At 40.5% G+C, this 24,770-nt stretch overlaps 1 protein-coding gene across 1 annotated transcript in view; it reads left to right on the forward strand.

Moving 5' to 3' along the window:
- The window catches only part of LOC306874645 (inactive tyrosine-protein kinase 7-like), a 39,807-nt gene extending 16,875 nt beyond the window's left edge, over window positions 1-22,932 (forward strand). Inside the window, exons 2-20 of the mRNA XM_079424813.1 lie at window positions 4,073-4,369; window positions 5,695-5,797; window positions 7,511-7,695; window positions 8,571-8,718; window positions 8,827-8,957; window positions 9,341-9,607; window positions 11,630-11,766; window positions 12,917-13,052; window positions 13,231-13,350; window positions 16,092-16,241; window positions 16,395-16,539; window positions 16,624-16,751; window positions 18,494-18,694; window positions 18,780-18,929; window positions 19,022-19,251; window positions 19,576-19,656; window positions 19,752-19,903; window positions 20,154-20,332; window positions 22,046-22,932. Of these exons, the coding sequence (XP_079280939.1) occupies window positions 4,073-4,369; window positions 5,695-5,797; window positions 7,511-7,695; window positions 8,571-8,718; window positions 8,827-8,957; window positions 9,341-9,607; window positions 11,630-11,766; window positions 12,917-13,052; window positions 13,231-13,350; window positions 16,092-16,241; window positions 16,395-16,539; window positions 16,624-16,751; window positions 18,494-18,694; window positions 18,780-18,929; window positions 19,022-19,251; window positions 19,576-19,656; window positions 19,752-19,903; window positions 20,154-20,332; window positions 22,046-22,206 (3,101 nt within the window). The 3' untranslated portion in view covers window positions 22,207-22,932. The remainder of the gene's footprint in view (window positions 1-4,072; window positions 4,370-5,694; window positions 5,798-7,510; window positions 7,696-8,570; window positions 8,719-8,826; window positions 8,958-9,340; window positions 9,608-11,629; window positions 11,767-12,916; window positions 13,053-13,230; window positions 13,351-16,091; window positions 16,242-16,394; window positions 16,540-16,623; window positions 16,752-18,493; window positions 18,695-18,779; window positions 18,930-19,021; window positions 19,252-19,575; window positions 19,657-19,751; window positions 19,904-20,153; window positions 20,333-22,045) is intronic.
- Window positions 22,933-24,770: the final 1,838 nt, after the last annotated feature.

Here is a 24,770-nt window from a genome sequence, read left to right on the forward strand (position 1 = left end):
GGTCAGGGGGGTTGTGTAGGGATTGTGGTCGGTCACGGTCAGTGGGATTGTGTAGGGATTGTGGTCGGTCACGGTCAGTGGGATTGTGTAGGGATTGTGGTCGGTCACGGTCAGTGGGGTTGTGTAGGGATTGTGGTCGGTCACGGTCAGTGGGATTGTGTAGGGATTGTGGTCGGTCACGGTCAGTGGGATTGTGTAGGGATTGTGGCCGGTCACGGTCAGTGGGGTTGTGTAGTGATTGTGGCCGGTCACGGTCAGGGGGGTTGTGTAGGGATTGTGGTCGGTCACGGTCAGTGGGGTTGTGTAGGGATTGTGGTCGGTCACGGTCAGTGGGATTGTGTAGGGATTGTGGTCGGTCACGGTCAGTGGGATTGTGTAGGGATTGTGGTCGGTCACGGTCAGTGGGGTTGTGTAGTGATTGTGGCCGGTCACGGTCAGGGGGGTTGTGTAGGGATTGTGGTCGGTCACGGTCAGTGGGGTTGTGTAGTGATTGTGGCCGGTCACGGTCAGTGGGGTTGTGTAGGGATTGTGGTCGGTCACGGTCAGTGGGGTTGTGTAGGGATTGTGGTCGGTCACGGTCAGTGGGATTGTGTAGGGATTGTCAGTGCAGCTGTGTGGTTGGTGTTGAGTGGCGAGTTAATGCTGTCTTCTGGTCATATGGGAGCTAACAGACAAGGTCTTCTGGTCACGCAGAGCCGCAGATAGATCGTTTCTCTGACCAAGCCTTGGGTGGGAAAATGTGCTTAAGGAGAGATATACCTCTGGGGTTATTTGTGTAGTTGTGTAGTGGTTTGTGTTTCTGTGTATTGGTGAGGGTTTGTGGCAGGACTGACCCGCTACGGATAGAGGAACATATCATTGCCCGGCTGTACTTTGCTTTGGCCTGCAGTTTGTAGAAGCAAACGACAATAGCGTTTATAAATGTATTTAAAGTAGATGGGGTGAGAAGTTATATTGGTATGAATGTTCAAACTAGTGCTGACAAACGATTAATCGCATCCAAAATAAGTTTTCCTTTACATATGTGTGTGTACTGTGTATATTTATTACGTATTTATAAATAAACACACATGCATGTATATATTTAAGAAAAATGTTATGTTTATATATTTTAAATATCTGTATATAATATAAATATATACATGGAAATATTTTCAAAATATATACTGTGTGTATTTATATATACATAATGAGTATACACACATATATTATGTAAGCAAAAACTTTTTTTTGGATGCGATTAATCGTTTGACCGCACTCGTTAAAACAGTTCATTATAATAAGCATAGCCTTATACATGACGTGTAACCAAAAGGCTAGTTTTATTTAAGGACAAAATCAAGTCGCTTCTTCAGTGAATGCTTTTAAATCCTCAGGTACACTTGCCCCATAGACTTCAATTGTAATTGAGGGACAAGATGACATCATCTGTTAAAGAATGTCATGAATGCTGTCCATAAAGACTAACTTGTATTGAGTTCAGGATATCCCTTAATGCTGTACTAGTGTGGTAGTTCTCCAAAATACTAGCAATGCTATCAATAAGGTCTGAAGAGGATGACAGACTTTGCTGTTTGAGGACAATGGAGATCTCTCAGTGTCAATGTTCATGATAAAGATCTTGTATCCTGGAGACTTGCATGTACAGACATGATTCTGTTTTCCATAGACCTCTGAAAACAGACGTAATGACTGCTGTCTGCGTGAGGGAAAACAATGATACAGGCAGGGCTGGTTTACCTATAGCATTTGGTGATATTAGCTTTTGTCAAGAGTTCTGTGAGAGTGCATTCTTTGCAGGCGTAATCATAACCGCATAAGAAAACCCAAAAGTAGGCAGAAGAGCTCTTTGTCCTTGGTAAAGACTACACACGGCTTGCTTGTAATGTTGGATTACATACAAACTGTAGTTCGATACTGATTCCAAATTACATGACACAAATTGTAGTTACACATCTGAATAATCCAAATCAAAATTGAATGTTCATAAGTAGTTGATGCAGTGTTAACATGTTGAGAAAACACTTCTTAAAACTGAAATGATTTTTGTACATCCAGGGGTCAAATGCTGTGTGGCCTCTCAATTATAGCCACATGACTTTTTGAATATTGTAATAATTAAATTTAAGTATAGCCTATTTGGTCTCAAGTATAACCTACTGAAACAGGTGCAGGTGGAGATGACATGTAGAAACGGGGATTCATAGGCTGATGTGACGTTGACCTCATGTCAGAGTGAATTAAAGAGAGGTTATCTCGCTCCTTCCTTCACCCCCTCAAACATCAGCTAGACTCATGAAATATCTCTGTATGCTTCAAACTTCAGTCACTCATCGCAGCTGTTTATTGAATATGCTTTACTCCGCTCCACAGGGAATCCGGGCTTCATTTCCCATTCCCAGTGCATGCTGGTCCTCTCCCAGCACGAGCTGTGCCCGCTGGAGCGGGACTGACTACTGTCTGTCTGACTGAATGGGACGTCTTCAGAGCTTCACTCTGCGGGGTAGAAAATGGGTTAGACGCGCCAGAGATTAGACCCTGGAGACGCCTGTCATTCACAGGGCTGCCTCTTTTTTTGTCCAGAAGTAAAAGTTGGCACGTTGGAATGCTGTTTTTACAGGAGTGATATAAAACCATCAATTGTGTTTGAGGATCATCACTGGCGTATGGGCTTTTGTCCGCCAGCAAGCATGAACTTTACTATTGCTCATAGTCCATAACCCAAGAACTGGGTATACTTAGGATTTATTAGCTGTGCGCTCAATGTGCTTGTGCTTTTGAACAGCCATCTTTGTTGAGCGTAGTAAGTTGTCTGGCTACAAAATGTTTCATTTAGTTTTATTGTTTGTCCTGCAACTCATCAGCCTCAATGTAGCGAACTATTCTTGAAGGTTTGTTTGTTTGTTTGTGATAGGTCTGGGCAATATGTGGCCTGGTCAAAAATATTTGACAACATTTTCATAAAAAAAAAAAAAACTCAATCCCTGATGGAAAAAACAATAGAAACCATCACAAAATCTGTAACGGCTTTACTGGTTATAATGGGACCTGTAATGGACCCTGTGGGTCTCTGCTGGTAATTGGTCTCCTTCTATTGGTGGCTTGTTAAAACCACAAACTCCTAATGGAATATGTCCCAAAACACACTACCCCAAAAAAAAAAAAAAAGTTTTTAATGATTCTAATGATTAAAAGTTGATGGTTTGTAATGGTATTTGTAGTGGAAACCATTCGATTTTTTTGTGATGGTTCTATTGTTTTTTTCAGCAATATCCAATTACATTATCTAACACCTGCAATCCTCCACTAAAAACACATTTGCAACCTAATAGCAACGTCCTGGCAACTATACACATCATCCTGGAACTGATCTAGCAAGCACATATGAACTTACCACACACACAAACCTCATTAGCCACCCACAACACTGTAGCACCGCCTGGGACAGCCTAACAATCCAACACAACCCTAGCATGTTTTCTTCACATAGTGAAAAATGGAAAACTTGCATGTATTTTGAAGTAAAATAACGTTGTCCAGATGAATTATGGTAGTGCTAAATGTAAAAGCCCTCACTTTGGGCTTCGTGGTGCATGTTCATACAGGTATTCATGCGCTCGCCTCGTATGCTTTCCTTCAGGAAACTCTGCATTTCAGTAGTATACAATTAAGGCGCTTATATAGCCACACTTTGATCTGAAATGAGGCCAGGGCCAATGGTTTTACTCAAATACATAATGCGTAAGGTTATCGTTTGGGTCAGAGAGACCGGTCAGCGTTAAAAGGTCTTGTCTCGTCTAGCCCAGCTGGGCCTGTCTGTCTAAAGCACACCTGGGCGTCTGGCCTTGAATTTCCAGCTGGATGAAAACAAAGAACTAACTGAGAGTCTGAGGGAGGGGTGAGGGGTGTTCTGCTTTTTCTCAAAGCTACATTCCTTCACCTGCATTTTAGCATCTTGCTAATCAACATCACAAGTTGCCGTCTGGACCTGTAAGCGCTGGCACTGATCTGCTAGATTAGTTCTTTGGGTTATCTTTCTTCATGCCTGTGCTTTGTTTTCTTCTCCCGATAGTGATCCTGGTGCAAGCCGCCTCGTTCTCTTTCACCAAGGAGCCAAAATCCCAGGATGCCCCACATGGGCGGAGTGCCATGCTGCGGTGTGAAGTAAACGACCCTCAAGGTGTCGTCTACTCCTGGAAACACAACGGTGAGACGGTCATCAATTCAGAGAGACGATTTCTGGAAGGGGGCAACCTGAAATTCACTGCGATTGACAGGACGCTCGACTCAGGAAACTTCCAGTGCTTTGCCTCAAAGAACAGCACTGGCGAAGAATACCAGACCGGCGAGGCCTCCTTCAACATCAAATGTGAGTGTAACACTCATTATATGCATTCTTAATGGGTTTGTTCACCCAAAAATGAAAATTAGCCTGAGATTTACTCACCCTCGAGGCAACCTAGGTGTATATGACTTTCTTCTTTCAGACAAATCCAATTGGAGTTATGTTAAAAATGATCCTTACTCTTCCAAGCGTTATCATTGCAGTGGGCGGGTGTTTCTGTTCAACAGTCCAAAAAAACGTTACAAATAAAGTGCGCACATCCATAATAAAACGTGGCTCACATGGCTCCAGGGCTGAATAAAGACCTCCTGTAGTGAATATCTTAATATCATAAAATTACCTTTAAATAGCGTAGGATGTATGAGATATGCTAGTCTCGCGAGTTTGTTTACAGGTGCAAAGGAAGCAAAGTTTCCTTACTTTAGCAAGGAAAACCAGTCTCTTCTTGGCTTTTATTGAAATCCTCCGACATTTTTCTTTTAAAATCCTCATTTTGTGCTTCTAATTCATGACCGGCATATTGTTTTGTTCTCTCTCCGCATTCGGCACTAATCACGTAACCCATACATCCTACGTCATCCACCGGAACGACTTCTGCGTATGACAGTTAGAGGAAGCGAGAGAGAGAAGTGTGTATTACATATGAAATATTGATATGTTTCTTACAAAAACGCATGGATTCGCTACAGGAGGCCTTTATTCACTCCCTGGAGCTGTGTGAGGCACATTTTTATTATGGATGCACACACTTTATTTGACATGGTTTGGACTGTTGAACAAAAACACCCGCCCACTGCAATTATAGAACTTAGAAGAGCCAGGACAAATTTTAATGCAACTACTATTGGATTCGTCAGAAAGAAGAAAGTCATATACACCTAGGATACCTCGAGGGTGAGTAAATCACAGGCTAATTTTCATTTTTGAGTGAACTAACCCTTTAAACAAGTTAGTCAGACTGCAAATGCTTTTCTCGGCGTGTAAAAACACATGTGAACCATTGGCACTTCCTGGCCATCCCACTTCACCCCCTTTGCGACTGCAGCAAGCTAAACAACGCCCGCGTGAGAGAAGGTTATTTTGAGCCAGCAAGTGGAAGCCAGACAAAGCGCCCCTTTATGCCCAATGCCAAGATTAATTGGTTGAAATGCAGCGTCCGGCCGCTTGTGTCCGATAACAAGTAAGGTCAACTGAATGGAGAGGCCTGTTTTTGCAGCGGGTGCAAAGCATGACCAGATGGTGTGAATGGGGGAGTTTGTTTTTGATAATGAGCGCCGAGAGTTTCGACAAGGGTTTCAGCCATCTCCTGATCATCAAGCTGTTACTCTTTAACATGTCTTGTCTTACAGGGTTGGAAAGTGGCATGGTGAGTCTGAAGAGTCCAGAATCAGAGGCAGAGATTCAGAGCTCCTCACAAGTGGTGCTACGCTGCAACATAGATGGACACCCACGGTGAGGAACTGCATGTCTGAGTCCTAGCCTTAGATCAGAAACATGCTGTGGATGTGAGTGCATTTAGCTGCACAAGCTCCGTTTCACATGCAGTTCATAATGCAGAGCAAGTACTCCTGGCTTCTTCTCGTAAAGGTCCAGTTATTCTTAATTTTCAGCACTCTGCAACATCTTGCACAATATTGTATACTCTATATCAGGGGCGTCCAATCCTGCTCCTGGAGGGCCAACATCCTGCAGAGTTTAACTCCAACCAGCTCCAGCACACTTCTGGAAGTTTCTAGAAAATCTGAAGACCTGAATTAGCTTGTTCAGGTGTGTTTAATTAGGGTTGGGGCTAAACTCTGCCAAACTCTGCCCTCTAGAAACAGGTTTGCCTAATTCTTTTCATGGTTGACTTTTTTTTCTTTTGTCTGTGGACTATGTGCAAGAACATCTGTGGACTTTGCTGAAAAAGGACATTACGTCACTGTCCATGAACCAGAGCGAAATGTGGACGAATTAATTATACTTGGTGGCACATGGTGTCCATTTCTGCTACTGACAGGTCACTACCATGCAGAGTTTAGCTCCAATCCTAATTAAACACATCTGAATAAGCTAATCAAGGTCTTCCAGATTACTAGAAACTTGAAGGCTGGTGTGGGGGCAGGTTGCAGCTAAATTCTGCAGGACATTGGCTCTCCAGGAACAGGTTTGGACACCCTTGGCTTAAGAGGTGTCTAACTCTTATCCAGCTACCTGAATAGCGTGTCCTATTAAATGAGGCAGAATTTGAAGGTAAACTGCCCATTTGAGCATTATTTTAAGCACGTTTAGTAGGCCTGCGATGATAAATCAATGCAGAATCGATTCGTGGATCAATTCTGAGATCTTCCGAATGCATCGCGATTCTCTCAGGAATCGATTCTGAGCGTAGATTTTAACAGCAGATGGCGCTATAATCTAGTTTTTATCCGCGCACACACATGCTGATGAAGAAGAGTGCTGAAGAGCGCTTGTGCGTTTGGCTGAGTCTGTAGTTTAACCTCGGCTCAGAATGCTTTTATGACGTGAGATTAATGTGTAAACAGCCCAGTGTGAACACCCTTGTGATTCGAATTTTATAAATGATTATTTTAGGTTCAAGTGTGTGTAAGGATTTGGAAACAAGCAGAGTACGGCAGTTTCTAAAGCATGCAACGCCATCTGCTGTCCAAAACTAAGCTCAGAATCGACTCGAGAAAGAATCGCGACGTATTCGGAAAATCTCAGTCGATGCTGAATCATTTCTCAATTTGGGATGCATCGATTTATTTTCCCAGTCCTAATATCACAATTGCAGTTCACTGGCCAAACATTCATTCATTGCGAAATCCCAAATATCACGTCTAATATTCCCAAAAATTCTGTGCTCACATACTAAAGCAAAAAGCCCCAAGAAGCCGTGGTTTACAGTGAATTTATAACAGCTAAGCTAATTTATAAACGGAGTTACCCCCTTAGCTGTTATAAATTCACTGTAATCATGATCTTCAGGATTACTAGAAAGCTACAGGCAGGTGAGTTTGATCAGGTTGAAGATATACAGGAAAGTGGACCTCGAGGGCCAGCGTTGACTAAACTCTGCGGGTCGGTAGCTCTCCTGGGATAGGGTTGGTTACCCCTGATCTGGAGAAACTTCTCATTCAGTTTTCTCAGCTTTTATAACCCTGATCCTGACTGAATCTACAGGCCAACCAATCGCTGGCACAAAGATGGAGCACTACTATCAGAGAAGAGCTACAAAATCAACAACAAAGACAGAACGCTTACACTGTCAAACGCCAGTCCTGACGACAACGGGGCCTACTATTGCTGTGCGAAAAATGCAGCGGGCCACGTCTGCAGCAGTAACAACTTCACCCTCAACATCATAGGTGTGTGTGTTTATCATTGTGTGCTTGGGTGTATTGTTTAACCACAGGTACTTTTTTGTAGGGATGCACAGGATGTTCGGCAACCGAAATTATTCGGCCAATAATAGAAAAAAAATGCTCTTTCGGTGTTTGGCCGAATAAGAGAAAAGACAGAATAAATTGTACTGAACAAAAATAGAGTAGTGCGCTAATACATCAAACCTTACGGTAGTGTGGAAATATTTAAAACTCAAAATCATTACAAGAACTGGCAGCAAGAGACTGTTTAGCGCTGCATCTCATGTCTTCATGAGAAGAGGTGGTTGTTGCTGGTTACTGTATGATGATTGAAATCGTGAAATGGCCTTAAACAATTAGTACATAAATGGCATTTTCTAATACATGCACGCTGCATGAGCTCGCGACACCAGGGTGCAAAGTCCAAAACGCGAGGAAAATCTGCGTTGAAACGGTTACTCGTCAGCTGTTCAGTAACGATTTTATACAGTTCTACAAGGCATGGATGTGACAATGTGATGCATGCAACAAACATCTTCCCAAATTCATTTTATAAATCTGCTGTTATCAACAAAAAAAGCACTGAGGTCTTCCTGGGGGTTTCCGCCAAAATAAAAGCTCCATCAACGTTCATAAATGTTAGTATTAGTACTGTTGTTCTGTGAAATAAATTAAGTAGTGCTGTCAAATTATTAATCGCATCCAAAATAAAAGTTTTTGTTTACATTATGTATGCACACAAAATGCGAAAAACCGTGTTCCGTCTTCGGCCCAGTGTTTCATTTTGGTGCATCCCTACTTTTTTAGTTTTTTGAGAATCTGTCATTTAATTTTTAGGTTCCTGTTAAGTAATAAATGGTCTTTCTCTCTCTCTGTAGATAAGAGTTTCCCTCAACCGGTGGTGAAGCCAGAAGATTTGGTAGTGCTGAGGAATGAGGAAGCACTTTTCCACTGTCAGTTCACGGCCGAACCACAGCCTGCCGTTGAGTGGTACCATGAGAACGAGCTGGTGGCCAACAAGAGCCGGTACTACACTTTAATTCAGTTTGAGTGCATTTGGAAGAAATCTGTGCACTTCTTTCTAAAGTTTTAAACGAGCATGCATTTTACCATGTAACTCTATCTTTCCTACAGCGTCCTTATTCTGAGCAATGGATCCCTCCTCATCACTCAGGTGAAGCCGCGAAACACAGGCGTGTATAAATGTGTGGCTCAAGGGCCCCGTGGCCCCCCTGTGTCCCTCGAGGCCTCGCTGCGAATTGCAGGTAACGCGCTCAGACCTATTCATGTGCAGTTAGTCATGCAGAAGCTAGGCTTTTTGTATAACAGCCAATAGAATGAAGTTTACATTATAGCATGAACCATGATTGTTGTTATTAAGAACCGCGTTGTTCTAGGTGCATTTTCATATTAGAAATAGGTTTATTGGACAAAAAGTTGTATGGCCTTACTTAGTTTTTTTGGTTTTTCAGGAAAAAAAAACTTTCTGTAACACTTTAGTATAGAGAACTTATTTAGTTTCATCTAATTCCTTTCTGTTTACTGCACGTGTCTGGGTGCTTTTACAGAACAGAGCGGCTTATACTGCTCAGACCTCACATTATCAGCTTTGCTCTCAAACCTGTTTCTTGTCACTCTTTCTCCTCAGAAATCGAGGACATGATGCCTAAACAGTCCAGAGTGTTCACCGCAGACTCTCTGGAGCGGTTGATATGTCGAGCGCCTCATGGGCACCCCACGCCAGAGGTTTGGTGGGAACACGCGGGACAGCGAGTTCCAGCCGAGGGCAGAGTGTACCAGGATGGACTAGACCTGTTCTTCAGCCCCACTCGTGGTGAAGACTCAGGAACCTACACATGTTTTGCACAAAATAAGGCGGGGCAGAAGAATCAAGAGTTTACGGTCACTGTGGCAAGTAAGTCTTAGGCCAGAAACTTTGCCAAATGTGCATTAAAGGCTATCAGAATTTGCTTCAAATGCTATTAACTAATTTAATCTCAGCTCGTCAAAGTGTTGCTATGCCTGAAAGGGATTGCATTTGCATTACATGAGCCAGTTCCAAATTGTTCCTCCCATGTGGCACAGATCGGATACAACCTACAACCCTGTAAGCAGGAAAAAAAGCACATGGATTCTGATATTCCCAGATCAGTCTCAGGCCTCATTCACATGTGGAAATAACACTAATATGAATCGGATCTGTACACAGTGTTCCCAAGTCGGTAGTTTTCCTGTGGAACTGGGCTACTTTTGCACTGTTTTGTAGTTCAAAGAGTTTAAAGAGATCACTTATGCCCTCTATTTCAAAGGGGGGGAACCATGTAAAAACTAGATTTGGGCTATAGCAATTTAGTTTATTTCGCATACCTGGCAACCTGTCAGTGCATCTACTCTGGGTTTTGGGTTGCCAAGTGCATAGTATAAATGAAGATATCAGACATGGGGTCACTTTAAACAGAAACTGTAAACTAAAAATTATGGTCAAAAAATCTAAATTGGGCATATGTGGCCTAAGAATGCAACATGTATGTGACCCATTTCAGAACGCAACAACACAAAGTGTAGCTTGTGTTCCCAGAAGCATTTAATGTGCGTACTCCATCAGCCTGTTTCGGGCCCTACTGTCCTCTATTGAATATCTCACATTCCAGCAATTATCCTTCATTATGACCAATATCGTCTCATGAATTAAAGTCCTGTAGGTGATCTATAACACTAAGACAGAAAGTATCTCAGTGTGACACAACAGGACCTTTCAGGACTTTAAATAAATTACTATTCTCAGTCGAGCAACTTGCCTTCGAGACTCGTCGGCTGAAGTAAGCATATTTAGTTTTTTTTTTAGCTGAGTTGAATGATTGGATATAATGTCAACATCAGTGTGATGCAGCAGGGTTTAAGAACAGCAGTAGCTTCTATTTGGTGGCGTGGAGATGTTGTTTATTAATAATGTTATTACTTTTGCACTTTTGGCCTACTGTTTAAATAAATTTGGTCTATTTGTTTGAAACCAGTCTGCAGCCTCTGTCCTGTTGTGCGCTCTCCAGTCAATCATGCATAAATTGTCCTTCCTGTCCAGTTTCATCCCATTTTTTGAGTGCTTGGCTTTCGGCATTTCTGATATTCAACAGCAAAAAATGCAGTTTTGTTGTTGCACCCAAGTGGTGTAAAGCTTAAAGTAAACTTTGGTTTTTACAACCAAGCTAGACTATGCATACAGTGCCCATGTCCGAAATTTCGGCATCCGCATAGTATGTGCATACTGTATGCACAAAACTGGATTTGTGCATTTAATTTTTTTTCCTTTGTCCACAAGGTACTTGCCTGTACTGCTGTTTCACAATCGCACAGAAATGAAAGCCGGAACAATAACAAACTATAATAGACACCCGCATTGACAAATGCTTGTCTGAAGGGGTTCAGACTTCTGCGCAACTCTACTTTAAAAGAGTACAAAGACACTTTTTTTCGATCACAACCTCTGTTGAGAAATAGTGCCGATGCTGGACAAAGATGCAACTTTGAGAAAACATGCTAGCAACATATCAATCATGCTAGCAACGTTACAAAACATGTTAACAACTTGCTTAAATATGCTGGACAGTGTAAACTCATGCTGGTAGTGTGTTAAAACATGTTAGCAGTGTGTAAAATCATGCTAGCAAACGTGTTAAAACTCGATGAACATGAGATGAGACTCATGTTAGTAATGTGCTAAAACATGCTAGCAAAAAAGATGTTATCTATCTATCTGATTTGATTTACCTCTGTAAATCATAGGAGGTGGGTGTTGCTAAGCCAACTGTCTTCCCTCAAAGAGACTAAGTAAGGAATTGGAATATTCCTTCACCAGATGTCTGCTGTAAAACTGTAATGTCTTTTAAACTGTTGTCCATTATTGCTGCTGTGATCCTAAACATCTGCTCTGTGTGTCCAGCCAAACCGGAGTGGATCCAGAAACCCGTGGACAGTCAGCTGGAGGAGGGGCGTGCTGGATACCTGCACTGCCACGCACGCGCCACACCTGAACCCGAGGTCACATGGTACCGCAACATGCAGCCAATCGGCGCCGAGGTGAGTGGGACGGTGATGTCATGCCAGTATCACATTCGTAACACAATCTCTAACCACGTCCTGAAGCAAAAGGCACCTTTTAATGTCTCTGAAAACAAAGAAGTGGTGATTTTTCTACTGGGGAAAGATGATCCTCTGCTGCACAGTCGATAGTAATCATGTTGTCACACACACTTCCTGCGTCCCAGTTTGCATACCAGCTGTCCTAAATAGTATTCAGAAATAGAAATAGTATGTCCCAAATCATAGTATGTTGAAAAGAGTATGCCAAAGATTCCTGGATGTCTACTAGAGATTAAAATTCAAAGTGCTCTAATGCCTAATATTACCCACAACACATTGCACAGCGGACGAGGATTCGATTAGAACTACAAACATGCATAACAAGTGTTAAAAAAACTACAATCATGGTGGATATGCGAGACCGACGGACAGGCTGAGAAAGGGGTTTGAGTAATAATCATTGTCTAACGTGATTACAAATATTTATTTAATGTTATGCACGTTATATTTCATCTGCAGATACATTGTGAACTTTTTAAATGATTTGTTTGGTCATTAACTTTTAAATGCTGTCTATACTTTTCAGAATGGCTGAAAAACTAAATTCGAATTTTGCAATTAAATATTATCAATATTCGAATTATATTCGACTTTAAAAGGTATAATTTCAGTTAGGGGGAAAACGCTTTTGGCTTCTCTTCTGAGGCCACAAGAGGGCGCATCGAGCAAAATATTACTAATGCACGTTTCTTCAAAGCAATAAAATAACACGACTACCTTTGGAAAAAAGTTTAAAATAATAATAACCCATATCTAATAAATTTAAGTTGCTTAAACAATTAGAAACAAAACAGCATCATGTATGTATGCATAGTTTAATACAAAGGACCGAAAGCCAATCACAAATAGGATCTACTTTTTTCATTTAAAAATGAGATTCAGTGGGATCGGGAAAAACGCCATAAATTCTCGAAACATGTTTTTTTAAAAAAGTTGAACTTACGTTAATTTTACATGGCTGTCTAAACACGAGGCTCTCTTGTGTGGGACACGAATGCAACGGTGATAGATGTCACAAAAAGAGTACATATAGGGCATAGTATAAGTAAGCGAATTTGGACACAGCGACTCTCTCTTTTTTGTGCAGGATGTTCGCTTCAAACTCTTCTCCAATGGAACGCTGCGTATAAATAACGTGGAGGTGTACGACGGCCACCTGTACAGCTGTGAGAGCAAAACGGAGGCCGGAAAACTTTCTGCCGGGGCGCGGGTGTACGTTCTCGGTGAGGAACATTTGTTGTGTTATTTCTAAAATTGACTGTTGTTTTGTTGTGGGTTTTCAGTGGCTGAGACCGTTGTCTGGATGTCAAGGCGGCTGATATAATGCCTATATAAAAGCCACTCGAGGCTGTGTGTTAGAGCACTTCTCACCAGCATTCGCTATTGCGATGTCTGTTTCAGAGCGTCTGAAGTTCACTCCGACGCCGCAGGCCTACCAGTGCCTGGAGCTCAATAAGGAAGGACATCTACAGTGTTCAGCGAAGGGCCGACAGACCCCGACCATCCGCTGGATCAGGACAGGTCTGGCAGAGAAAACTGACTACTATTGTGAAGTGTTCCCCCGAAAGATGTTAAGAGATGCTGAACATGGTTTCGCTTTAGAATGCATAAAATGCAAACCCTAAACTAATTTTTAAACGCTTATAGCATTCTTTGTTATTCCCCAAATTTTGGTCACATTATAGTTGAGACTGTCACTGTCAAAAATTATTTTAAAAATTTAGTTTATATTCTTTAAGTTACCAGAAATCACAAATTTTCAAATGCCTGATATGCTGAATATTTAAACTCATTACTCTGTTAATTAATCTTGAAAACCAACTTTAAAGGTCAGCCATATTGTCGAAAATGGCAAATCAGCACTTTTAGAGTTCATCCCACTCATTGATGTGAGCATAAGTATTGGGACAGTTGAACATAAGGCAGGTATAAAAGATTAAAAGCTATTATTTAGTTGCAGATCCCTTGCACACAATCACAGCAGTGAGTCTGTGACCCATAGACATCACCAGACTCTTGCTCTCATCCTTTGAAATACTTTCCCCAGCCTTTAATGCAGCCAATTCCAATTGTTGCTTGTTTTGTGGAGTTTCTGCCTTTACTCTCCTCTCCAGCTGGTCAAATTCATGTTCAATCAGATTTAAATCTGGAGATTGACTTCGGCAATCTAAGACTTTCCATTTCTTTGCTCTTATAGTAAATTCCTTGACTGAACTGCAGGGTGTTTTGGGTCATTGTCCTGATGCAATATGAAGCACTTCCCAATGAATCTGGTGGCATTTTCTTGAATATTGGTAGGCAAGATGGTTTTGTACTCTTCCAAATTCATTCTGCTCCTGTCATCATACATTAAGTCATCAGTAAAGTTGAGAGGGCCTGTTCCAGAGACAGCCATGCATGCCCATGCCATGACACCACCTCCACCATGCTTTACAGATGAGGCTGTATGCTTGGGATCATTGCAGTTCCCTTTTTTCTCCACATTTTTGCTTTCCCATCACTTAGATAAAGGTTCATCTTTGTCTCATCGGTCCATAAACACAGTTCCAAAACTCTTCTGGCTCACCTTTGTGCTTTTTTGCAAACTCTAATCTTGTCTTTCTATGTTTGGTGCTGGTCAGAGGTTTGCATCTTGCTGTGTAGCATCTGTAATTCTGTGTCAAAGTCTCCTGAGGACAGTAGATTGTCAGAGCATCACCCCAGCTTTCTGGAAGTTGTTGCTGATTTTACAGACACGTATTTTAGGGTTCATTTTCACAGCTTTTATGATTTGTCTGTCATCAGCTACTGTTGTTTTCTCAGCCGATCAGGTCGTTGTTGGTTGCTGGTGGTTTCCAAACTCTTGATTTCTCCATGCTCTTTGTTTTTGCTATAGCTCTAATACACTTCCTCTTTTCTTTTAGCATCCAAATTGCTTGCTTTTCTCTCAAAGTCAGCTCCCTCATCTTCATCCTGGTTTGTGTGTATCATCATCGAATGCAAGATTCAGAATACAGAAGTAATGGATATAACTGATACGACACATTCCCTGCTTTTAATATCTGAAGAATGAATGCAACAGGACACAGCTGATCACTTAGAAAGACCTGTGAGGCAACTGCTCCAATACTTATGCTCCCATCAGATAGAGGGATGAACTCTAAAAGTGCTGAACTTCTTAGCTGCTAAAACATCTATGAGTTGAATCACCCAATAATAAAATGTGACATTCTGTAGTTTTGTCTCATATTCATCTTTTAATCATATTTGTAAATGTCTTGACTCCACAGCCAACAGAGCAATTTTGTCTTTACTGTTCCAATACTTATGGAGGGCGCTGTATATGTATGAGCTATAACAGGTCCAGTTATGACACTTTGATTAAACGTTATGAGGTCAAAAAAGTCCAAATATAAATGAATAAATAAATGTATAAACAACAATTTGTCCTCTTGCAAAAAGAGCAAAGTGTATACTATAGTTTATTGAGGTAAAAGTCATAGTTAATGGTTTGTTTATGGCGAGAATTGGACATTAAAATGTAATGATTTTAATAATAAAACAAATTATTTTATATATATGTGTGTGTATATATATATATATAGATAGATATATAGATATAGATAGATATATAGATATAGATATAGATATAGATAGATAGATAGTTAAAACAGAAACGGTTTGATATTCCTATACATGTAAACATTTTTGTTTATACATTTATTTATTCACTTTTATTTAAACTTTTTTGACCTCATACGTTTAATCAAAGTGTCATAACTGGACCTGTTATAGCTCCCATTCCTCTTTTGAGAGCTTTTGTCTACATCTCAACGTCCAATCAACAATGCATAGACTGATGCATAGAACCAAGTCCTGCCCTATTTATTTTTTCATTTGCGATAATCCTTTTCAGTCAAATGAACTTAAACGTTACTTAAATGTCCCCAACAACTTCTGTAGTCCCATTTAAGCCTTTGAGCGTTTTAAAAGACACGTGAAAGCTTTAAAAATCACAAGTGGACTATTACTGATGTTTAACAACTTTTAGGTCATAGAATAAAATGTAAAAATATCTTGAGCTCGTCTTAACCACAAACCTTTATTTCAGGCATGGACCCGAAAAGTACATTACCCTAACATAAATCATATTGAGCTTATAAATGATTGCAAATTATTTATGAACTTTGCATTGCGTGTCCTTGAAAATGAAAACATCTGGCACCGGATAAATTACATGGGTTCCCACGTAGTGAATGCCTGTCTGTCTGGCACCCCTGCAGACGGCAGTGATACCCCTGCGTGGGTGGAGCAGAAGGGCGGCATGCTGCACTTCACCAGAGTGACGCGGGCAGATGCCGGCAACTACACCTGCCTCGCCTCCAACAGCCAGCAGGGCGAGATCAGAGCCGTCGTCCAGCTCACCGTCGCAGGTACTAGGGGAAAACTGTGTTTCTGATGGGTTTGCTTGACCCACATGGACAAGAGACATTACTGAATAGTTTGAGTAAACTAATAATTCTGTTTTCATTGAAAATGTCCCTTTCTGTCTCTATATTTATTTTCTTTCTACTCCCATTGTTTAGTTTATGTGGTGTTTAAGCTCAAGCCGGAGAATACCACAGTATATCAGGGACACACCGCAGTACTTCACTGTCAGGCCACTGGAGACCCTCCTCCCTTCATCCAGTGGAAGAAAAAAGACAAATTTCTGGAGGCAGACAAGAGCAGGTAAAGCTGAATTATCACAAATATCACAATTCAAACTATGAGTTCCTTGTTTCAAGAATCTCTCCTTATTTATTCCTTATTCAGATTCCAGAAGATGCCCAACGGCTCTCTGGTCATTCATGATGTCAGCATGGAGGACACAGGAAGCTACACCTGCATTGCAGGAAACAGCTGTAACATTGCACACACTTTGGCTGAGCTCTACGTTGTTGGTGAGTCTGATACCCCTCTTATTTTCTGGATGGATGTCTCTTTTGCAGCGCCTAAAGCTGGATTGTTAAATTTGGGCCACTGATTAAGGAGCATCTCATATATCATGTCAGATTTGCGGTTTATTTCAAACCCTCTGGCACTACCAACTGTTACATAGACATGTACATTTCATTGTCGTAATACACATTAAAGGGCTCATTGTGAACGGTTCATCAGTGTGTGTTATTTCAAAAAGTTTTCCAAGTTTTCCCCAAATCAGCAGGACTTTTTTCAACCCCTCTCATTCAACAATTTGGTTCTGTTTTGGTGTGTAATCTCCATGCTTCACTGTACAATCAATTCCTTATTGATAAAATAATTAATTGAGGTTTCACTTTAGAATGTGTAAAAACAAATGCAAACCCTAAACTTGAACTTAGTTTCTCCAAAAGCATTCTATTGGCTTTCCCCAATTTTTGGTAACATTAATTGAGACTTTCACTGTCAAAGTTATTAAAAACTTTTTTTTTTTAAATGATCAAAAATCACAAAATTTTAAACGCTTTATATGTTTAATAATTAAACTCGTAACTCACTTAAATGATCTTGAATGGCAACTTTTAAAGTCAGCCATATTGCCTGTATATACCATTTTGAATTTAGTCAAAAATGTACTTTTTGGGATTTCTCCAGCACATAATGCACTCGGTGATTAAAACTGGGAAACTCTTTGATATTCCAAACTGTTTTGTAACATTTGAACCAATTTTACCATGAAGACACCAAACATGAAGTAATGGTGCAAAGCAAGTGTAAAAAGTCACATTAGCAATATTTAGATTTGTCTGTTGTCAATAGTGTTGCAGTGTAGTGTCACAAAAGTCACTTTCGAACCAAGTAGCTTTTTGTAGGTCAATGAGGCAAATGCACATGAATAATTTTTTTGCACTACTTCTAATTCCATTGTCCCAAAGTCAATGAGTTTTTGGTTAAATGCTTAAAAATAAGGTCTCTGGTTGACACTGCTCAAGATATACACAGTTTGGCTAAATGGGACAACAGCGGTTGTATTTTGGCTTAAATTCATGAAAGTTATGTTTATTTGAAGATTATCAGGAGGAACAAAACATGTAAGAATCCTAAACCTTTGTCGGTCACACAGCTGACTTTCTGCACTTTGAAAAAAGCCAATAGTATTTTTCCAGTGGCTTTTTTCAAAGGAACCTGGGTGATGCTAATTTCATAGTTGGCCTACAAAAATGCATTATCCCCGCAGCGCTCTGAGACCTCTTTCTGCTTGTCAAACGTTGTAAATGATCGTTTTCTCTGATCCTTTCAACCAATTAGAGTTCTTGTTCATGCGGTCCTTTTATTCTTTAGATTTACATTACACTGAATCTGCCACCATCTTAACCAGTTTTTGTACTGTATGGTTCTGAGCTATGCTGCAATACAGTTTCAAAAGTTCACACTAAACCAGTTTTGGCCCATCTCGGAGTACCAACTCAATTTCCACATTAAGTTGAATTACAGATGCTTTGAGTCTAGCGGCGTGTTGACTTCAGAGAAAGGAGAGGCACATCAAATTGTGTTTTGGTGCGAGTTCAAGACTGTTAGATCCTAATTGAATGTGCATGCCAGCTTGTCACTTGATTCCTATAAGGAGCCTATTTAAGTTGGGATCAAAAGGGACTCCGGAATGAAACCGCTCTTTCTGAAAACCCTGGTGTTTAACATATGCATTCTGTGTGGTTGTCCACAGAAAAGCCAGTTCAGCACTCATTAGCAGATGATGAAAAGGCCCCTTACAAAATGATCCAGACTATCGGTCTGTCGGTGGGGGCGGCCGTGGCCTACATCATCATCGTGCTGGGCCTCATGTTTTACTGCAAGCAGAGGCGCAATGCCAAGAGACTGCACAAGGGACAGGATGGAGACGAGCGAGAGGTGGAATGTCTCAACGGTGTGTGCTGGTAACTTCTGCTAGCATGCGATTGTGAAAAAATACAGACCCAGTTCTCTGATCCAGTTCTCTGATCGACCCATAGGAGACGTCCAACAGAACGGCCACACCACAGCAGAGATCCAGGAGGAGGTGGCGCTCACCAACATGGCCGCCAGCGGAAACCACAAACGCCACAGCAGTCAAGACAAGCTCCACTTCCCCCGAAACAACCTGCACACCATCACCACACTGGGTACAGCAATTAACTAGCAAAAACAGAGACCTGCGGACTGGTTTACAACTGGCTTTAACAACTCCAACGACATAACGTTTCTCCTCATGTAGGTAAGGGGGAGTTTGGTGAAGTGCTGCTGGCGAAATCGAAGGCCGCTGAGGATGAGGAGGAGACGGTGGTGCTGGTGAAGAGTCTGCAGACACGCGACGAGCAGATGCAGTTGGATTTCCGTCGTGAATGTGACATGTTTGCTAAGCTCAGCCACGCTAACGTCGCTCGTCTGCTGGGCATCTGTAGAGAAGTGGAGCCACACTACATGATAATGGAGTACACTGACATGGTAACATCAGCTCACTGCATCATATCTATCTATCCATCTATCTAGTCTATCTAGTCTGTCTATCTATCCGACCGTCTGTCTGTTCATCTATCTGTCTGTCTGTCTATCATTTCCACTTCTTCACTCAAAAAACACTCAAGACTGTGAAGTTTAGCCATGAACTTGTCTTCTGAACTTGCCTTTTATCCCCAATAGCATCAGAGTAATGTGCTCTTGTGGCATATGGCTTTTTTCTAGTTATATTTTGAAGTGCTAATTGAAATATTGTGTCCTGAGATGTGTTTCTTCACTCTTGCCAGTCTCATTTTGCCGTGTTATTTTCAGGGTGATCTGAAGCAATACCTGAGAGTGTCCAAGGGCAAAGACGAGAAAGTCAAAGTCCAACCACTCAGCACCAAGCAGAAGGTAGTTAATAAGTGTCTCCAGTCTCTCTTATATACAGTATATGTACATAAACACACGTCAGGACGAACCGCACTCACTCTGCTGTCTGCTCGCAGGTGTCGGTGTGTCTGCAGGTGGCTCGAGGCATGGAGCACCTGTCCAACCAGCGCTTCGTCCACAGAGACCTGGCTGCACGAAACTGCCTGATCTCCTCCAAACGACAGATCAAAGTGTCTGCTCTGGGCCTTAGCAAAGACGTCTACAACAGGTACAGCCAAACACACATCCTGCAACATTTGCTTTTTATTAAAGCAATTAAATTCACTAGCAATTCCTAATCTATGATTCGAGCCAAAGCCTTTGATTTATAAAATGAAAAGAACGTTCACTGAAGTCATCTTTTCCAATGCAAATGCTTCCTGTAGTGATTGTTCACAGGCTTGTGAATGTTCTTCTCTTATCATCACACACACTGCTTCCCCTTGTGACGAAGTCGTCTCTTTTCTGTGTTTGTGTAGCGAGTACTACCATTATCACCAGTCCTGGCTTCCTCTGCGTTGGCTCCCGTCTGAAGCCGTCTTTGAGGACGATTTCTCCACCAAGACGGACGTGTGGTCGTTTGGAGTGCTCATGTGGGAGGTCTTCAGCTTTGGGGAGCTGCCGTATGCCGACCTCACGGATGACACAGTTCTAGAAGGTACGTCTCAAAATGGGTTTTGTATTGCCTCGTAGGGGTGTGACGGTACACACACATGATGGTTTTTGACGTCACAGTTCAGTATGGTTTCGGTACAGCAGGGGAAACTGAACATTAAAGGGTTAGTTCACCCAAAAATTCAAATTAGTCCATGCTTTACTCACCCTGAAGGCATCCTAGATGTATATGACTTTCTTCTTTCAGACGAATCCAATCGGAGTTATATTCATTTTTGGTAGCACTTTTATTTTACAGTACGTGGTAAATATCTTGTACCTACAGGCAAGTGAGTGGTAACACAAGGTATTTACCTGAAGTGTATGTGCAAAAGATAATTATCAAACAACAGCTCCAGTGGCGCAGGTGTTAAAGTGTGTACCGTAGTCTTTTTGACGTGATCAACCCGAGCTTGAATCCGCCTTTTGCTGAACTTTTCAAAACTCACATCACATCGGAAAGGCATTTATTATCAATAAAATGAAGGAAATAATCAAAAAGTTGAGAATAAAGTATCAGGTAGGTGTAGGGAGGGATTTATTGTCCCAATAAGGTTGCATCCATTTAATAATTTGAATTAGTGCTGTCAAATGATTAATCGTATCCAATTTATAAGTGTTTGTTTACATAATGTGTGTGTGTACTGTGTATATTTATGGATATATAAATACACACACATGCATGCATATATTTAAGAAAAATTTTAAGTTTATACATTTAAAATATTTATATCAATTATATTAATATAAATATACATGGAAATATTTTGAAAATATATACTGTATGTGTGTATTTATATATAAATATACACAGTACACACACACAATGTAAACAAACACTTATAAATTGGATGCGATAAATCGTGATTAATCATTTGACGGCACTAAATTTAAAAGGATAATTTACACTGTTATTATCGCATACTGCTTTATAATGTACCTCAATACTGAGGTGCAGATAATTGCCACAATTTGCAATAAGTAGTATCAATACTTATTGCAGAAAATCCTGTTTTAAACGGTTTAAAACACTTAGTGCTTATATTTAATTACTATTTATTCTTAAATATAATAATCAGCACTCAACTTAAAAAATCGTATGCAAGACAATAATGCAGTTTACTTCTAAATTATACAATTTATATTTGTTGAAATATAGTTACACAGTGGCTGGCATAACTTGTTTCACAACAGATTTATTTAAACATACATTAAGACGTCGTTAATAGGTAAAATATGAGTATATAGTCTAATATTTTGTGAAAGGCTCTTCTCTAGACTGTATTTCTCTAGCGAACTAACAAGCTGTGGACACTGATGGTAATGAAATTTTGTTTAGAAGCTGTGTATTGACGTCTTTCCGCGGTTGAAACACTGATTGAGTGATTACATGAGGCATGAGATGTTCATTCATGTTTATTTTGTGTTATAACTAGTAGTAAAGCTGTTAGAACTGAGGCGTTTATACAGCGATCTGTCGCGCCACATCAAAGAGCACCAAAACAGCATTTACTGGGAAAAAAGGACATCATTTGAAAGATGAGACTTTGTTTCCTATCATAAGTAAGACTATATAAAACTGGAAGTTTCCAGTGAAGTTCCACTCATGCAGTGGTTAAAACAATCCTGTATTTGTTTGATATCGATTGCTTACCGTACCGTTACACCCCTTATTGACTTATGATTTCTTCCTAACTTTCTTTATGTGTCTCTACAGCTCTGCAGGAAGGGAAGCTGAAGTTGTCTCCTCCTCAGGTGTGTCCATCTCGAGTCTTCAAGCTGATGGTGCGCTGTTGGGCCGCCAGCCCCAAAGACAGACTGTCTTTCAGCGACATCACCGCCGCCCTCAGCGATCTGCCCTCTGAAAGTAAAGTGTGAGAGAAACGGATCGTCCTGCAAGCCATGGTTCAAAACCCTCCATCCTAAACATTCAGATTCAGCGTCTTGCCTCAAGAACAAAAGGACTTGGAATTTGATATATTTTCAACCATTTCTTCCTTTTTATAAATATATGTTATGTTTTAGGTTTCTCAAACATCTGGTTCTTAATGGGGTTTGTACCAAAAGCTGCCCTGTCACTTCTCAGTTTGAGTTTGCCCACACAAAACGTTGAAATATAGTAAAATATAGTGCGTTTGTAATACCAAACCATGCACTGACCAATTTTATATTTTAGAAGGATTGTCTCGGGAGCCTCTTAATTTATTTAAAAGGTCCTGTTTGTTCAATGTACAGAAAGGTACTGTTTATATGACTTTTTTAATTATGTTTATGACCTTTTTATATAATTCAGAAGTACTCATACAAACAGACTGTCGAGAAAACTGTTTATAAGACGACTTTTCATTGAGTTCAAATTTCAAGTGCCTGTAAAATGAAGGATGTCTTGATTTTAGTATGCTGTATGTTACGACTTGGAAAGCCTTGAATGTTTTGTTTTTTTATACATTTATAGTGTTTTACTGCTTAGTACGAGCTCCGTGTTTTGTATTGTAATTGCTACCCACACGTTACATATCGGTTTCTATAAACATTCAGAGGTATTCTTGAACAAACGCTTCTGTCACATACTCTGCTGTTGCAATAAAATTTCACTTTTTAACAAAGCTTGTTTTGTAAATGTAAAAAAACTAATGTAGCAAAAGTAAGCTACCTTGTATGCTTGTAAGAAGCTCATTGGCCATGGCTGACATTTTCCCATTTCCAGAAACGGCTTGCAGCTGTATACTTTCTGAAGTGCTCTTGTATGAAGTGGTGAGGGCTGGAGTTTCTGATTTTCTGGAGGAAATGTAGATCTTCCTTTTCACTGAAGAAAAGGTGGTTCTGGACCAGAAAGAAGTCTTCCTTAAGCTTTGATGGGAGGGAGGCATCACTGCCACAGACTTCATGAGTAGTGTTTTAGTTAGTGATGGCCATTTTTGAGTTAAATTAACCTTTTAAAGAGTCTTCTTTACATGCTCGATCAGCTTATATGGCTTGGACCTGGGAAACATGCAAAAAAAGAAAATTAAGGTGTTTTGCCACCATTTGCCTTTAATACAGCTTCCAACCTTCTTAGAATAGGTTCATACATCTTTTGAATAGTCTCCGGTCTGAAGAAGGGAATCGGCTTCTCGCTCGTCTCTCCAAACCTGTGGTTTGATCATGAGTCAGGTGACTGAGCCGCCAGGGCAGATACTGAAGTTCATCTTGGTCCTCCAGCTGTCTAGGTTTAATGACAATGGTCATCAGTTGTCTTCTGCTGAAGATCTTTCATGGATGCTGGCTTTGTGAAGATCTCTGTGGTGGAAACAGGGTCTTCAAGGCAGTCCCTATCATTCACTTTTAATTGTATTTTTCTTCCCCAATGAATTCTCGCCATGCTTTGCAACAGCAGTCATAATCGTAAAGACTACAAACACTAACCGGACTACCATGATTTATCCGTTTTGGATGTCTAACAAGCATATTATTTCACAGAATGCTGCTAAAAAACAATAGAAGCCCAACAGAAACCATCACATAAATTCTAATGGTTTCCATCAATATGAACCATTAGCTTTTTCAAGTAAAACCTTACAAAAGTCCTTTTTGTAGTGTGTTTTAGGATTTAACATCCCACCAAATCCATCTCATACCGGTAGACACCATTATAGCTTCCATTAAAACCAATACAATTCCCATCATAACCATTAAATCCATTAGATTTTCTGTTGTGTTTTGGGCAGGGGTCTATTGATTATTTCAGCAGGGTTGTACTGAACATTGCTGAACACAACTTATACTACACTCATACACAAACTAGAGCATCTAAACTAAAGATAACTGCAAGGATTTCACATTTTGTCCAACCCCTGTATTTGGCCATGCAAAATGATATCAGACAGTCAATAAATGAATAATTATAGTCTAGTACAGTGTTTTAGCACTTCTAGAAGTCAGGTGATGGCTCCCTCTGGCGGTGTGGAGGATGGTCAACAGGAACGATTGTGAAACCTCATAATCTATTGATTATATTCCCAACATAACATTGAAATGAATCATTTAGGTATACACATTTACGCTTTAATTTGTTGTGCTTTATCAGTAACTAAATAAATAAATGTCCCTGAAGGTTTTAATGAGATGGCGTCAGAAACGCAGTACTGTTTGAAATCCATTAGGTGGTGATGCAGATCAAATATAGAGAGGCATATTATAGTGAGAAGCTTATTTTAAGACACATTTTAGCAGTGCAGGTTCATGCACTTTCCCCAAACATGGCATAGTCTCACAATGAAGCATTGATTGAACCTGTCATGACAAAGCATTTGCAAAGATCTGAAATTAATATTATAAAACTTTTTTTTTTTAATCAAATGCACGGGTTAAATAGTCTATCATCGTCCTCCCCCCCTGTCTGTCTGTGTGTGTGTGTTTCTATCAGGGTGGATCAATGCACACACACACACACACACACATAC

The sequence above is a fragment of the Barbus barbus genome, assembly GCF_936440315.1.
Source record: "Barbus barbus genome assembly, chromosome: 9".
NCBI classification, from domain to species: Eukaryota; Metazoa; Chordata; class Actinopteri; order Cypriniformes; family Cyprinidae; genus Barbus; species Barbus barbus.